We start from the raw sequence: 17981 nt of genomic DNA on the forward strand, positions 1-17981 counted from the left end.
TTTAATAATAATTGACGATCAGCAGTTAAAAGAAAAATCAATATGTTATATTTCTGCGACATAAATATGTGGAGGCGGGTATTTGTTTATTAATAGTTTTTCTCGTATCAAAGGTTGACACGTTGTTATCTAAACTATATCTATTGCGACTTATTTAAGGCTTGAATTACGTTCTCTATGGTTAAAATATCCCAAACACAAAGTGCATCGCGTAACCATATAATGCTAATCTGTGACACACTGTAATATTAAGCAGGTGGTGAAATAATAAGCGATAGGTTTCTAAACTATCGCAAATTTTACGAGAATACTGAAAAAGTGGTGTCCGGTTAAAACTATACAACTAGCGAATGTAAATGCATTATAACTTTTCTTGTTATATTTTCTGAACCCAGCCTAACTCTAAAAAATTTTACGCACTAATATAAATGTAACTTGTTTATTATTTTGCCTTTTCTGTTTAGCTGCACTGCGGACTCTATTTCTGTAAAGTAACCTGTTATGGGTTTTTACATCAACTGCTCTGAGAAAATGCGCTGACCGTTTTGGCCTTCAGTCTCTTCAGAACGAAACCGATAAAGAAGTATCTCAACGCTAACGTTGGGCGCCCGCACACGCGTGGTCCCCAGGGTCCCTTTGGTCGCACAATCTTGGCTGAAAGCAGCGACCAAGCGATCCCGCGGGAATCTTGGAGTGGCTTTCTTTGCTGAGAAGTCAATCGGTGATTAGAGAAAGTATAAATACTATAGATGCGTAAATACCATGGCCAGTATACGTATAGTGGAGGCCTACAACACAGTTGGTTAAAATGGAATGCGTGAATTCACGGGTTGACCGCAAAATAGTGTTATATATGTACTAAAGCTTTCATATAATACCCGCTTACCTGCAAAACAACCTTAAGTAAATAACGTATAGCACGGCGTTTGTTTAAAAACAAAAAAAAAGAATTTCACACATTTTGAAATGGTTGAGCGATTCTTTTTATAAGTTGTGCAAATATAGCGTTCTCATGTTATCAGTGGTGGAACACCTAGAGAGTACGTCATTGGTTTGTTGGCTATTATATACTGAAAATACTTCGTATCGCGAAGTCAAACAGTCGTGATGAACCAAACGTGATGTTTAGCACAAATCTATTCGGAGGTTTTCGATCTGGAAACATTTAATACAATTAAACATATCTGTAAAATAGTATATGAATGCCATCAGTACGTTGTTTACGATGAATTCGAGCAGAAAATGGTAATATATTATTTATTCCTTACTCGGTTTAGTTTTGATTAAGCAATATATGGGAGGTGTAAATTGTAACTGTCAAATTCTCGAAACCCACATTTATTACCACATGTCGAAAGTGAAGGTTTGATGCATTTATAATCAGTACATCGACAGATATATTAGTTCATGCGATACCCTCGAGAGGTTTTTAATTTCAGTTACCCTTCCGCCACTTTGCCTTCACTAAGAAGTATTTCGTGATGGAACAAAACATACAAGCAGGTTAATGTTGTTGAGCATTCACGTGTGCAAATAATGATAAATTTATTCAATTCGCATGGATATAACACGTATAAGACAAACGTGAGAAAAATTAAAAGTCAGTCCTAAAAATATATAGTAGGGTTGGGTAAGATGTGTCGCCTTTTTATTCTATTTTATCGTTCCGCTTGGTAAGGAAACAAAGATCATTCAAATACTTATAAAAGCCTATCCTCACGACTCCTATTGACCGTTGTTAAATGTTTTATTTAAACATGAACCTTATATTTGGATATTATGTACCAAAGATGTATTACCCCCACATACCATTTTATAGAACACCAATATCTGTATGTATAAAAATGATTGTTCGATTTCCTTGCATTTTACACAGACAGGTAGCTCATTAGCGCCACCGAACGGTCACATATAGTAGGGTTGGGTAAGAAGAAGCTCGGGGTAAGACGGGATTGCTTTTTAAATTTCTTTTTATCAGTACCTATTTGACGATAGACGAAAAAATGTTACAGTAGTATTTCAACAAAGTGCGCGTATAGGGCGGTTACTAGTAAGACATAATCAACATTGTAATATAGAAAGTGCTAAAAACTAACTAATAAAAAACACTTTTTTATTAATTTTGAAGGAAAATCATTCATTATACTAAATTAGAAACAAAATTTATATTTAGAAACGATCAAAATTGAGTGTTTTTTTTTTAATGGGAAATCCCATGCATTGCGCCACGGCCATTTTTTTACTCCAGCGGTCGAAATTGCGGACCTGAAACTCTTTTTTTTTTCAAAAGCTGTTTTGTATTTTAAAACTTGGATGGTGGCTTTAGGTCACATTTGAGCATATCTATCAATACACAAAATTTGATTCTGGGTTGGTATGTCACTTTGGGCCTACAACGATGCCTTTACAAAGTTGGCCAAACGGAGATATAAAGAGGTGCGACGAGACGCCACCTCAATCACAGCCGCCTGTACCATTCTGAGGTCATGTATTTAGTCACACGGCGGAACCTTCGTGAATGGTTTAACACACGGTCAGGATACTTGGATAATATTTGCTAAAGATGTCCCGTCTTTCCCCACCCTACTCTAAAGTTAAGTAAGGTAAGTTGGGACGCGGTGCAATTTTTTTATATCTCCTTGTACAGTTCCCCCGTTTAATGATAGATCAGCATAAATTTTACAATATTACTCAACAGTATTCTCACGCCGTCCAACAAAATGCGCGATAAAGGCGGTTACTGTCGTTAAGTATTTTTTTAACATTGATTTTAACAACACTAAATTCAAATCATAACACATATTTATAAATATAAAAACTATGAATTAGTCTTGTAAAATTAATTAGACGAGTGCATAGACTCGTCTAATTAAAGGGCAATAAATGATTACGAAGCTCGTGGCGGATTAAATAAACTTCGATACATCAGGGGCATATGTTAGTAACACAGTAATCGGTATATTATTTAGCTTTGTTTATATAGCAAAAGTATAATACAAAAAACAGAGTAGATTGTATATATTTGCATTTACCCCTCCAAGAATAAATAAAAATATTCCTGGCTCTGGGCGAGCGTCCCTGCTAATAAATTTATCGATCAATATTTTATATGTGTTCAAAAAATTCTGCTAGAGACTGTCTGGGTAAATGCGGGTAATTATTTTTATGCACTACCCTACTGTGTTGTCTTACTCTGTTTCAATTAAACTAGATAGGGACGTTTTAATGTGTTGAAAAGTAACAGAATACAGTCTCGTTCAAAAGCATACCCTGGTTTTCGTCGATTTATAATGATCTTATGCTATAAATGCTAAGATGCAACAAAATATATTTTATTGATCAATGAGAATTCGTGATGAATATAATAAATATTAGATAGATAACTCTTACTGTCACCAGCATATAAAGCATGCAGAATATATTGCTCAGAAATGAAAAAGTGGAATATAAGAAACATGATTGACTTATTAGATAAAACGATAATGATGCATACAGGGTGGTATACAAACTTTAATATGCAACACAATTGGTCAAACTTTTTAAAACAACAACGACAAAATAAAGATACATGAGCGAAATTATGAAGTAATATGAAAATAGCAAGTTTAAATTGATTTATTAGTTACGCTTACGAGCATAATACATTTTATTGTACTTCGAAGTGCTTTTATATATTGGTTATAAATACGCGGAAATGGTTTCAATATCAAATGTATAATCGAAGGTTTAATATTTTTAATTGGGACGTGGATATTTCTAAATTTTATCGGATATTTAAGAAATGGTGATATTGTTTTTTTGATTTAAACTTTCTTGTCTCAGAAGCTTCATCAGGTCACATGGGATTTGTGAACTTTCTACATTTGACGAGGTATGAGTTTGTGTTTTATCAACAATACCACATTTGCTGTTGCCACGATGGTGTGCATTTAAATTGGATATCAAAGAAACTCTCCGTTCCAGTTCTGAAACAAAAGTTATGACTTAAAACTACTGACCTGATGTTCCATATACAGTCAATATAGATGGATAAGTGCAAATGGAAAAGATAAAAAAAACAGTCCGGTGTGTTCCAGTAGGTAAAGCGAGCATATCTCTATAACCCAGAGCAAAGTTACTTAAACGCAAGTGTTCCAAGCAAGTGATCGTTAATGGTTTGTCTAAACTGTAAGAAATTCCTAAAAAATCAAATTTCTCAAAAAAAATACCGAAAAAGTTACAATCGTGGGAATAATTTTCAATCTGACCCCAGCATTCTACTATATCTAAGTGAAAACTGTTTTTGGTAAAACAAATAATAAAAATAAATAGATTACTTCGCTTAATCATTCTTGTGGTGGTAAAACTTTTTTGCTTTTTTAGTATCTTCTTCTTCTCCAAAACCTCATTATCACTTGAATCTGATTCCGCGGAGAATTCCTCCCTTAATGCGTCACAATCGACTGAATACGATCTCGCATCTACGCGACGATGTAAAGAGAGTTTGCGATGAATCGACAGGTGCTCTAAAAATTTAGTGTAGTTTGTGTTTATACTTCTATCGTTCAATATTTTTTGTTTCATACCTAGACTTGACGATCTACGTCTATTCCACTGGACACAAATTTCTTTCATTATATGTAGAGATTCAACCAATGCTGCAACAAACTTTTCGGAACTTGTACTCGGGCAAGTACGAAATGATGCTGTACAGAAAATGATTGAATTGCTGTGAGGATTGTAGGAAACACCATAACCGTCCGGCACCACTGGTCCATAGCACATAAAAGAATCTGTACTCGTTGGTATCTAAACAAAGTACAAATGTGAGTTTGGGATTTATTTTGTACGATCGCAAATAAAATCATCTCTATACCAACATAATCTATTATGTAGTAGGGTACGGGTGTGATGGGACACCATTAGCTCATAACATCTCAATATCTTGATCGTGTTTTAAACAATTAACAGTGGTCTATGGGAGTCGTTAGGATACGGTTTCATAATTCCTTAAATGCTCTTGTTTGCTACCAAACGGGACGAGAAAATAGAATAGAAAGGGGTCCCATCTTTTCCCACCCTATACTACATTTACCGCAATTACTACATTGAATTCATATAGGGGGTGAACAGTAATATTAAAACTCATCGAAAAGTTAGTGAAACCTCATATAAACACAACATCATATACCTGACTTGTAGAGAGTTGAAAATAATTGCTAAGCTCATATGAAGAGTCTTTGAATATACCTGGGGTTGGAAGACCCATTTCGTCTGCCATCTGTATTATAATATGCTTAATTTAAGTATCATGTTAAATAATAATATTGTGTAAGATATAGAAAAGATGCGTAATTTCGTGCAGTAATTTTGAACAAAGATAAAATAATCCAAGTTACTTGTTTAAGTCCAAGTAAATGACAATCAATGCCATGACCAGTGATGGCTGCAATGGTGAAGTCAGTTTGTGCTTTCACAGCCCTCCGCAACAGTAACATCTTTTTTGCGTCCTGTTTAACGGAAATTATGCATTACTAAAATCATTATTAGTTAATAAATAATTCCACCATTTTTATCTTCCCGCTTTCATCAGGTTCAGTCAATCCTTTCGCTAATTCAAGCGCCTGAACCGTTGCAGCTCTTATGTTATCCACTCTGCCTTCTCTAAATCTTCTGGTTGAAGCACTTTCATACGTAGATACCAAACGTTTGTATAGCCTGCATGTTAAAGACATTGTCCTGTTATAAAAAAAACAAACAACAGTGTCCATTGATATGGAGATTTAAGAATTTCCCGAAACCAACAATCGTTTCAAGTATAGTAGTGTGGGGGATGTTGGGACACTTATTCATTTTATTTTCCGTCTCATTTGGTAGTAAACAAAGAACACTGAAAGAATTATATAACGTATATTTACGACTCCCATGGACCATTGGTAATTGTTTTAAACACGATCAGGATAGTTGGATAATATGTTCTAAAGGTGTCCCGTCTTCCTTAACAGCACTGTATAATATAGTTCACGTCGAAATGTAATTTATGATTACTCTTCAGTCTTCACCAATTGACAATGAATATGTTCTGAGATTCTGGATAAAACGAGGAAAATAGACAGGGGACAATTTGTGGTCCCGGTACCACCTAAAAAACGTCCTATATATGCATTGATTTTGGAAATATTGGGCAATATGTGAGTCATAGTATTTTAGAATATATATATTCATGCGTCCCAAATGAAATCTTTATTTCTGTTTAATTTCTTTGTCGCATTACGCTACGCACGGCCTTCTACAGAGATTTATTAAAAATAATATCTCCAGTAGGCCGGGCGCTACGCAACTTTGAATTCAGCATTTAATCACGAAAAACAGTGCAAAATGTAAGCTCCTAAGGTACCTTAGTGGCGTATAATATACTGTTGGCTGTAAATATTTTTGATAATATAGTCCAACTTATTCACTTACTTGTAATATGTAATTTGTAGACAAACTTGCACGTAAGCATCTGGGCTCATGTTCTGTCGTTTGATGAAATCTTTTCCATAATTCGTGTATCGAAGAATTTCTAAATCTAGTGAATTCGCAACGTGCCTGTTTTTGGCTTTACCAATTTCGACATACCTGTTTGGTAAAAGGAATAAGTACATACTAGCTGGCAAATAAACCAGACTCATGAAACACCGAGTAGTCCAACGTTTTTCTTTTGTGGAATGGCGTAAATCAATTTATTTTTACTGTATAATTTTTTTGCGGGATAAAAATAAAAGATTACTTATACTTGTTTTACATTCCCCAAATGTTTTTTATTTATTTTTTTAGGTATAAATATTTAAACTCTTCCACACTATAGTTTATAAGGCTAAGTTTGGTTATAATTAGTGTATCGAATACAATCGTTTGATTAATGTAAGAGGTACAACTTATTATTAAACAAACAAAAAAGTAATCGAAAATTACTTGCTAGTTAGGCAATCGTATGCAATATTGTTTGTTAAGCACGTATAAGTTGTCATATAGATCTTTTTTGGGCACGTAGTGACCATATGGGTCCCTTTTCGTCGAACAGTTGTTCTTGTTCTTGTTGTTTTTTTGGGCAATTTTTTCGCATTTATCGCAATTCTTAATTCTTAATTCTAGCATTTGTTCTTTAATTTCTTGATTAAAATTAAATCATAAAACAAATTTAAAAATTTTAGTAACTAAATTTTCAAACTAAATTTTCAGATTTAAAACCGCGCCTAATTAGCGATTAATTGGTCTTTTTTAGCCGATCTTTTATAAATCGGGACTTTCCCTATATGCCAGTTTTAGCATTTGGTTAAAAAATCGAGTACGACATAGTCTGGACGTTACATTGTCACGATTATAGTTGCTACTTGCTTACATCGTAAAATGATGTTAGTTGCTTGGTACTTTTTACTCAGCACAGATTCTATAAATATGTTTTTATGACGAATATTAATGTTTATGAATTACATTTTTCGAATTTTTCAAACTTTATTTTAGAATTGATACCGCTGGAGTCTAGTTAGTACAGTATCCAACTTTTAGTGGCACCAGTAGAAGGTATTAAAATGGCTGCTATAGTTTCTAAGATCAGGATCACCTTGGTATAATATTTAACCACGGATTATTGAATGACCATTGTTGCTTGTGTTTATAACAGCAGAGTACATGCTACATAGGTTAATGTTGTTGAACGAATGTAACTGTTTGCCTTAAGTTGTTAACGTAGTTTACGTAAAGACTGACATGCACCAATATTTATCTTTTTCTTGTACATTATAAGGCAGATTGTGTTCTGTTTATAATCTATTATGCAGAGCAAATTTAAGGAAAGAATAGAAGTTGAAGAGATGATTTTCTATGCATAGCAACAAGGAATCGAACATGTGTTATTTATTTCTTAGACAATAGTGAACTATAGTAGTATAATACCTCATCATGTTTAATGTTTATGCCCTTATCCACAGGCGTCCGGTTAGGGGTTCGAGTTCCAAAATTATGAATTGTGTAGTAAAAGTGTTAATTATTGCGATCTACACGACACAGTTAAGATTATCTTGTTATTGTACAATCTTAAATCTTGTTTAAGTAACTTTTATATTATTTGTATAAAAACTTACTGATTAACAGAAGGGTTAAGTCTCCACTGGAGGCGTCGTGGGGAAGGTAGCACGATGCTTGAATTTGATCTGTATGCTCCTTTTTTCTCTTGTAGTGCTCTGGAAATAGGGAATGTTTCAAACAAAATGCACAACGGATACGAAGGTAGTGTCAATAAAACAATCAATAACCCCAATGTATACTAGAGTGGGGGAAGATGGGACATCTTATCATTTTGTTTTCTTGCGCAATTTGGTAGTAACCAAAGAACATTCAAAGAATTATAAAACTGTATCCTCACGACTCCCATGGGCCGTTGTTAATTGTTTAAAACACGTTCAGGATATTTGGATATTATGTGCTAAAAATCTCCCGTCTTCCCCCACCCTAATATATTATGAAATTTCACAAGTTTTATCAAATAAAATATATTAAATATGATAACCGCGAAAAGCCTTGCTTGTTGATTTTTAAACAAACATAAAGACGCGTGGCAATGTTTTCAAGCGAATGAACCAATATTCACACACATAGCTGCAAACATATAAACAAAGGGTTATTTTATTCACATAATTACTTACATGTATTTTAACAAGTGTTCTATGAGCGCGGTGACAGCTATACCCTCAGAAGCAGAATGTTCATAAGAAAGACCTGTTTTTCCGTCAGAACCGATTATAAGTTGGATAGTTTTGTCGTACCACCTACGATAGTCGAAGATATATTTTGTTTAAACAACCCAGCGATCTTTCAAATTCTCGAAGGTCTTTAACTTTCTATCTTGGTTGTAATCACGTACAGGGAAAATGGAAATCAAATGTTATTAGGTACAACAGCCACGCTTTTCCTAATGTGTTTGGCGTCTGCGTATGTGTTTGTTATTAATCCCTCCAATGTGTCATTTAAAACAGGGTGTGTGATTTTATTGTTGCATATGAGGGTTTCAGCGTCAGGCTGTTGCTAGACTGTAAACTTTTCAAAGTATTTTTCTGAGCATCTACCTTGATTTTAAGTTATATGAATAAGTAAGGTATATAGACCAGTTATTGATCTCTCTGATTTACTACTACACATTTTATGTACCATACCTGTTACAACTGTTTTTTTCTGGTCCTCCTCCATAAAGCATTTGGTGCGCCATTGTGACGTCATCTTCATTTTCCAGTGATTTATCGAGACATAGAATGAAAATACTTTGTTCGATGTAATCGAGTGAGAGGCGATTTATTGGTTCTGCAAAATGAGACCATAACGTTAAGAACAAGAATAAAACTTGAGCAAATAATATTTAAAATACAAAAAATAAATGCACTGCTGTTTACCTGACATCATAATCTCCCGAGCCTCAGCCCAATCTGGTCGGTTCAGTGACGTTAAAACTCCAACCGGGGGATTATGTTCAGCAGGATCGTGAGCGGCATCTAAAATACGCTGGAATTGGCTGACAAATTCGGCCTCACTCAATCGGTAATTGCCCATCATGACTGGAACTACGAAAAACTAAAACACCGAAGGTTGCGTAACGTTAAAATTGACTCTTCAACAACTGTTTATTCTTTCAAATTGACGAAAATAGTCTAACCACTTAAAATAAAATCCAACGCATATGAAAGTTGAACTAAGGAATAAACCAACCTGGTTGTTACAAACAACGATCACGTGTTCTGGTTCATCAGATTGAACGGATTTTAGCGAAACAAGTTTATCACGTGTATATCCAGGGAGTCTATATGAATTAAGCAGTCTGTAGTATTGTTCCATACACATTGCTTGACCGGCAAGCTGTCCTCTTGCAACATCAACGGGTAGGGCACGTCTATATATAGATAAACATATAGTAGGATGGGGTAAGTTGGGACTCGGAAAAGATAGGACCTAAGTTTAAACCTTTATTTACGGGCGCTTATTTATTGACAACATAGTTATATTTTTTTCGATTTGAACATAGCTACATAATATTTTGACTCAGTCGGCCACTCGTGTTGAAATTAAGTTTGAAAAAATGCTGAGTCAGCGCAATCTTGTATGAGCTATGTTCAATCGAAAAATTAAAACACAATAAAGTCTATATTTAATAACGTTTTTTAAATATTTACATAAAAAAAATATTCAATAAACTAAATTGATTATTTAAAGGTTTTTTAGTTGTTTGTAAACTAGAAACGCTCAAAGTTCAGCAGATGCATTTTGTAAGGGGCAATCCTGTGCGATTTTTTATTCCGGCGTTTTTCAGCCGATTTTTTTTCAGAAACTGTTTCGATTTTTGAAACTTTCATGGTACCTTTAGATCATATTTTAGCATCTCTATGCATATAAAAAAAACCGTGGGTTGATATGCTTCTAAAAACAATCAAAAATGCTAAAAACAATCATCCACAAAGTTACATTTAGCGTAGTAGGGCTGGGAAAGACGGGACTCGACGTAAGACATGTAAGTTTGAATCTTTTATTCAGTACCCATTCAATGATAGACAAAACAAATTAAGTAGGGTGGGGGAAGATGGGACACCTGTTCAACCTGTTTTTGCGTCGCATTTGGTAGCAAACAAAGAACATTCAAACAATTATAAAACCATATCCTTACGACTCCCATGGACCTTTGCTAATTGTTTAAAACACGATCAGGATATTTGGATATTATGTGGTAAAGATGTCCCATCTTACCCCATAGTACTATAATACAAAGTTATTCGACAGTATTCTCACGGTGTAACGAAGTGCGTGTCAAAGATGACAACTGTTGTAAAGTATTAAATTTTGGTATTAAACGACTACACCATTTTTCCAATAAATAAAAAGTACAATAATAAGATGTCTATATTGAATGCTCGCTGAAATATATCAAAACTTCCAAAACTTTTTAGTTTGCAAGTACTTATAAGGACAGTTTAAGTTTTGTGAAAAATAAGATATAAACATGAGAAAAACAGGCATGGGTCAGTATAGCTTTAATTTAAAATATCGTTTCAAAGGTATATATATATTTCAAGTTTGCATGGCAAAGAAAATAGCATAGTCGGTTAATTTTAGTAGGTTAACTACAAGTTGCAGAACATTATTAAAACAAATATATCAACTTTTTGTCTCGTCTTACCCACTTTGAAGTTTGTAGGATGTTTATTGCCAGGCTTTGAAAGATTTGCTTTCAATTCAATATTTTATACTTTAAGAGATATTCAAATATAATTTACACTTGGAGATAATTTATAAGAAGTGCGCGAAAAAATAGTGTAATAATACCCAATTTGTAGCAAAAAATAAAGTTTATTATTAAATTTTATTATCAATTTACTGCTGTTACAAGTTCATTTGTAAGATACAATATTTGATAATTGAAGTTCGAACAACACCCATTAACGTTCAAACAATACCCCACGACTCCTATAGGCCACTGTTAATTGTTTAAAACACGATCAGGATATGGGGATATTATGTGTTAAATGTGTCCCATCTTCTCCCACAGACTGTATAATTCGTAAGCAGGCACGAGGTGTGTGAAACAGAATATGCATGTTATACCGAATGTCCTTGCTTTGCCACACGACTATTAATAAATAACCTAATTTATTCATTCATATACAACATACAAAACTAAGACAAATTTGTTACGTACGCGTCTAATATAACTTTGAAGTCCAGAATTCCTGAAGTAATCTTAGCAGCGTATCTGGTAAAAATATGAAACGTTTGTTAGAATACAACAGCAGCTATAATGTCTATACATAACATTTCATAAACAGGCGTAGAATTATGTTTTATATTTAATAAGTTGTATTTTGGCTTCTAACGGTTACCTTGCCATAAAATAATAAAATTGTAGCACTTAACAATTCTATTCAACGCCGGCTTTACTTACTGGAGCATGCTCAGCTGATCTTCAAAGTTTTGTTTTGGAAGAACCATCCCAGGATTTGAATTAATTGGTAACGAGGCAGGATTTGTTAAGTACATGTCATTTAGCCACCACTCGTATGCCTGTGGAGTAAATACAAATCTATTTGGTAACCGTAAACAAAATACTTCAACCAATAAATATAAACGCAGGTACATGGAGACATTACCCAGTTGACTTTAGTTTTGGCACATTCTTCAAGACGTCTTTGAATCGCTTCACCTACACCACCTGTTGCACCGAACGATTCGACAATTTCCTTGGTTTGTTCAAATTGAGATTCGGGCACGAGCGCTTTTATACACAGAAGATATTGTTCTAGTGTTTCTTGAAGATCCGGCAGTGGAAGGGAAGGCAAGGATGTAGAACATGATAATTTCTGCTGTCAATATATATTTACTCCAAATAATGTGATATTGCAAACCTCTTAAATCTAATGATGTTTATGTTAATATAAAACCTTTCTGACATCGTTTTTTTTTTCAATATGACACACTTTATTATTTAAATGGGTTATTTTAAACAACCTGTATATTTAAGCGGCTGCTTCTTTTTTCCAGTGGTTTCTGATGTAGTGCACCAGGCATGTTCTTGAATTCTAGAAAATAACACGATCGAGTTACCAAAATGCTAAACAACTAAACAACTAAACAACCAAATTCTATTTGTAACTTTGACTGTCAATTGTTTTCGACATTACTGAATTTAGGCACGATCGTGATCGATTTAAATTAACTCTAATTCATCCCGCTTTTTTAAAAACGTCTAGCTATTCTTTTCTCTGTCTCGTCTTATCCAATCTCATTTAACCTGCTGGTTGAAGCATCTGAAGTTTGAATAAGAAGTTGTGAGAAAACTTCATGGTTGGAATTTATGACGTCATGCGAGTGACATACATTTCTGATTAGATTAAACCCTAGGTCTAATTGTTTCGCGGGAGATCGATACGCGTATATTTGCCCAGGTATGACGTAACAATCGATCGAAACAAGTTCTGTACTAATTGAATTGAAACGTCACAATCCCATTTTGATGGTTTAAACTTTCGGGACGCTGTGGCTTCTATGGAAGTGTTTTCGTGATCTTTGTTTTAATTAGGTTTGAGCCAAGTATGAAATTAAGAACATTTTGCTTGAAAAAACTTACATTTATACATGCATTCGTAAAAAAAATACTTTCTTTGACCATTTAAATTGGACTCGATGGCATAATACAATAACCCTTTACACCTTCGCTAATTTATTTTGTACAACACGTCCCCACTTGCCTTATTATCTTATGTGGGAAAATACCTTTGAAAATATCCTATAAGACATTATAGTGTTGAAATCGGAACACTCTTTGCCTCTTTTTAATAAAATTGGAATTGTTTTACTGTGATCTTGGTTTATATTTTTAATAACTTATATCCGGACCATCAGAACAAGAGGAGTGGTATAATCTGAACTTTGTAATTTTCACAGCATTTTAGTTGAATCTCATGAATATTTCACGTGGTTTGGATTCCCAAATCGAATCCGTGTCAAGTGAGAGAAAGAGCTACATCATTCATTAGGTTGAATGTGGTTGTATATGCTGCTGGTTGGTCGGGTGAACGATATGTTGCCGTTGCAGTCGCACAAATATTAATTAGTCCCTAAGGAGGGAACAGATTGTAAAATGCAGTGATATGACTTCGACCTAAAAGCACTGTCCTTACAAACGGTTGATGTTGCACTAATTACGGTGCACAACAAAAAAAAAAACTCGCATAAAAAAAATGATATTACCGTAGATAAATTTACTCAAATCCCACATAGACTTTCATTTAAACTTAGATTAAAGGAATGAATGTTTTTGTTTGCATTAAGGTATTACAGATTATAAGTTGTATGTAAACATCTATTACGTGTGATATCTATTTTTTAAACAGAGCTTATATGTCACGGATACAGTTGTGGACCTGCATGTAACTCATTCGACCACCTGGTTGCAAAAGGTCTACTTTTAAAATTGTTTTAAAATAATGAGTTAGGTTGTTTACTTATATATAGAAAGATGGGAAAATAGGACACCTTTGCATTCTATTTTCTCGTTCCATTTGGTAGTAAACAAAGAAAATTCAAAGATTTATTAAATCGTATCATGATAGTAGTCGACTCCCACGAACCTTTGTTAATTGTTTAAAACACGATTAGGACATTTGGATATTTTGTGTCCTAAATGTGCCCTGTCCCCCCTGTACTATATTCGACTTAACTAAATAACGAATTAAATAAAAACAGTAAAAAATTACCAGTTGGCATTAAATATTACACTCTGCTTATCCAAAGAGTATGTTTAATATTTTATAAGACTGACTGGTCCCTAAACCACAATTAAACAAATTATTTATATTTCGCCATCGTTGTTAGTTTGCTTCATTTGCTCTAATAGGTTACATTAACCCTTTAGTAAAGTATTTGAGTTTAAATTTAGGACTAACTTTGTCTCTAACCCGTATTCTATTTAAATTATTCGCCAAAGGATGCATAGAAGTGTGGGGAAAGATAGAACACCTTTCGTACATATAGTATCAATATATCTTGATCGTGTTTTAAACAGTTAACAACAGTATGTAGGAGTCGTTAGGATACGGTTTTATATTTCTTTAAGTGTCGTTTGTTTACTACCAAATGGGAGAGAGATAATACAATAAAAAGGTGTCCCATCCTCTCCGACCCTACTATATATGAATCCGCTGTACCATAGGGTTTAACTATGTAAGTTTAACTAAGTACTCTTACACATTGTTGTGACTTGAATTATGTCAGTTTTATTCGGCGGAAGAATATATGATTGAAAGTTGTCCGTAACATTGAGCTACGATGAAGCGAAATCACAGCATAACACATGTATATAAATGACGTTGTTGTTTTTAAAAGAAGTAAAATAATACGGAGTAAGACGAATGAGTTTAAACAACATATGTATCTTACGGCTGGGACCTTTTAATCAGGATTAACTGTAGACTGAATATTCTTTTTGAAATGACAACATTAAACGAAGACATTGAACGATATTCATTTATAATATTATGTGCGCGTTTATATTTGTGATAATAAGCCAAATAGTTGAGCTGTATTGTACATACAATAGCAGGTTAAATTGCCAGTGCCCAACTATTTTGGCACATGGAATTAACTATTTTCGTTGGTATGTATGTCCATCGTTCTCAAAACATGGATTCCTAACTTCTAAACCACTATCTGCAAGTGCAGTAAACTCTCCCTTTGACAGCGAAGTTGTGAGAGTGTTATATTTGTTACTGATGTCATTTGTGTGACCTTGGTTTTCTCCATTCAACACAGTTGTGTTATATCGACCAATCGGATGTTGTTCTGCTGATTTCTTCACCGATGTCTTCATTCGTGGTTGAGGTCTCGGTCTGCTTTTAAAAGTTTCTTCTCGAGCTGATTGAACGTTATATTTTGATACATGTGACGGATGGTTCGTTATTTTTAATGCGTCAGATTTACTGAATCGTCGGTTTGGTATATCTGGACTTTCATCATCTTCACTAGACACTACGCTGCCTTGGCGGGTCCTTGGTCGTTGAACCACGTACAGTGAATTATCAGACTGGGTCGGAAGTTGTTTTTGTACTTCAGAAACGTTACTTTCTGGAGATTCACAGTCCGAATTAACCGTTGGTTCCTCAATAAGAACAGCTCTCTCGCTCTTATCAGGTTTCCAATCATACACTTCTCGTAGAAAGATCAACAAAGGTGAAAAAAGCATATTTGCCAAGCCAATGGCCACATTCATTTTTAAGTATCCGATTTTTTGAACTGCTTGCCCGGCTAGTATAGGACCGAGTGAGTACGCGACAGAATACGAGATATCAACAATTGCGTAAACGCTTCCGTAAACACTAGTGTGGCGAACATCAACCAAAAAGGCCATGGTAGGTAGTAAAGCTGTATCGATCAGGGCAATCCCAAAACACATGATAGCAAGTGGGATCATTAGAATCCCGTAGGTGTGACAAGTGGGGACAGCAGCTGTAGAGACACCAATCAGTAACAAACCAATTGCTCCATAAAGCCATTGGAAGCGGAAGTACTTAACTGATAGTCGTACAGTTAGATAAACCCCCAAAAGATGGGGCAGGAACGCGGGCAACCAAACTAAACCAATTTGCCATTTAGAGGAACCCATGGTTTCGTGCATCCACTTGGCGATTGTAGGTTCTAAAAATGCGAGAGGAAAGTTAGCTGCCATGAGCGCAGCGGCTATCACTGCTATATAAGGGTCAATAAAAAGCTTATAGATCGGTGTACCAACTGGCAGGTTACCAACTTTTGCTTTTGTTTCATCCTCTCTTGGGATCTGTACCAATAAAAGAAGCATGGCGTCTATCAAGCACACAAATGCGAGAATAAGGAACGGCCACTCTCGACCGGCAAATTCATAGAGTATTCCACCAAACGGCGGCGCAACCAAACTACCAAATGATATAAATGCTAGAGCGAGGCCAAGCGCTTTTGATCTCTCTGCTTCATCTTGGAAACGATCGGCAATGAGGCCAAGGGATGCTGTATCGGCTAATGCGGAACCGAGACCCTGTAAACTTCTAGCTAAGAACAATACAGCAAAGCCCTCTGCACAAGCAAACAACGCTGTGGATAAAAACATAACCATCAGCCCCAAAGTTAATGGCTTTATGTATCCAACTCGATCTATAAAGGTTCCAGTAAACGGGTTTGCCATTAATTGCACGATTGCTTTGGACGCAAACAGGATTCCGGTTAAAGTGTCTTCAGTACCGTCTTTGTCAGGGCCAGAAGTTTGTAGATGAGATTGGAGTGCTGCTGGGGGTGTGGCGTTATTGATGTATGGGGTACTGATAAAGTCATTCATTATTTGCGATGTTGTTGAAAGCACTGCGGACTTTGTTTCGTTTTTATTAAAATATTCGGTTATGATCGGAACAATAACCATGTACAGCATGTTGTCAAGTAGTAGTGCTACACAAACGATCACAAGGACGAGTTTCCGCTGAGATTTTCCATCGCTGATTCGGTCACGTAGAGGTGCAGTTAAATCTCTAAGTTTATTAATGCAACCATGAGCTAAGGTGGCCACGATGTTACCGTACTGTCTACAAACGTCCATGATGAACAATAAAGTAGAAACAAATTTGCTTTCAATCAACTTTATTTTCCTTTGATAAATTTCTGACCCACACAACCCGCCCTCAGATGTAATCTGCAAAAGGCAAAAACAGGTTGTTATGCTGAGTTACATATTATAAATCATGTATTTGCCTTTTGCAGATTAAGAAAGTTGGGTACCTACTCTACAACACTGAGCTGTCGCTTTATATTGAATTTGTGTATAACGAAGTTGGTTTTTATTGTTAACTGCAGTTCACCTTACCTCGACAACAGCTAGATATATATATATATATTTGTATTAGTACATTAGATAAGAGTGCAATACCGTGCTTTGTGAGATAACAAATAGTTGAATATAACTTGTTTCTCCAGAGTTAAAACAGGCACGCGCTGCTGTTTACGAGCAACATGCCATTTATAAATTCCGCCGTCTTGTTGCGCTATTTTATTTAATAAACAGTCAAGTTTTTCGTCATCAGGTCGTTGGTGTTACACACACATCATCAGAAATAGCATTGCACTTAAACCCTTTCTATGCATAATTAATACGAAATCGAAAGATACGCAGAAGACCGGACGGCATTTGTTAACATTAACCTTTCACCGAAGTACGTTATAATGAATTGTACCCTCATGTAATTTAAATAAAATTGACAAGTAAAAGGACAAAACAAACTATTTCATGATGAAGCCAATACATAAACACCACGCCAGATTTAAGATACATGCTATCAACTTACCTGATACAACTTTGTCCAACAAAAAAGGTATTTCCAAACAACTTGCACGTATTTTTACAGGTTAAAATCTTTCTATTGAATCGTACACCTAAGTTAAATTAAAATCTGTAAAAGCCAAACAAATTA

General features: G+C 34.9%; 1 protein-coding gene across 3 annotated transcripts; it reads right to left on the bottom strand.

Annotated features, from left to right (window-relative positions):
- Positions 1–3316: 3316 nt before the first annotated feature.
- On the bottom strand, positions 3317–17981 carry LOC149741786 (putative vesicular acetylcholine transporter-B). Of its 3 annotated transcripts, none has more exons than XM_089892272.1 (17): positions 17856–17980; positions 12505–12575; positions 12147–12356; positions 11942–12060; positions 11699–11752; positions 9721–9901; positions 9408–9585; positions 9174–9318; positions 8667–8789; positions 8106–8204; positions 6445–6600; positions 5547–5697; positions 5379–5489; positions 5171–5260; positions 4566–4788; positions 4317–4505; positions 3317–3965 (listed from the first exon to the last, which is right to left on the bottom strand). In XM_089892272.1, the coding sequence occupies exons 2-17, from the start codon at positions 12562–12564 to the stop codon at positions 3775–3777; spliced, it is 2280 nt and encodes a 759-aa protein (XP_089748398.1). In that variant the 5' UTR covers positions 12565–12575; positions 17856–17980; the 3' UTR covers positions 3317–3774. The 3 variants fall into 3 exon arrangements, with proteins under 3 accessions (XP_089748398.1, XP_089748390.1, XP_089748406.1); XM_089892264.1 differs by having other exon boundaries at positions 12147–12359; XM_089892280.1 differs by lacking the exons at positions 3317–3965; positions 4317–4505; positions 4566–4788; ... (11 more) ...; positions 12147–12356; positions 12505–12575 and adding an exon at positions 14744–17206 and having other exon boundaries at positions 17856–17981.

The sequence above is a fragment of the Ciona robusta genome, chromosome 1 (genome assembly GCF_009617815.1).
Source record: "Ciona robusta chromosome 1, ASM961781v2".
In the NCBI taxonomy this organism is placed as follows: domain Eukaryota; kingdom Metazoa; phylum Chordata; class Ascidiacea; order Phlebobranchia; family Cionidae; genus Ciona; species Ciona robusta.

Bases quoted from the DNA above. Each gene is read 5' to 3' on its own strand.
- LOC149741786 (XM_089892264.1), bottom strand. From the start codon at position 12,564: ATGCCTGGTGCACTACATCAGAAACCACTGGAAAAAAGAAGCAGCCGC. The intron at 8,205-8,666 runs GTAAGTAATTAT...CCCTATTTCCAG, and splicing joins GAACACTTGTTAAAATACAT to AGCACTACAAGAGAAAAAAG. The intron at 3,966-4,316 runs GTAATCTATTTA...CTTTTGTTTCAG, and splicing joins CACAAGAATGATTAAGCGAA to AACTGGAACGGAGAGTTTCT.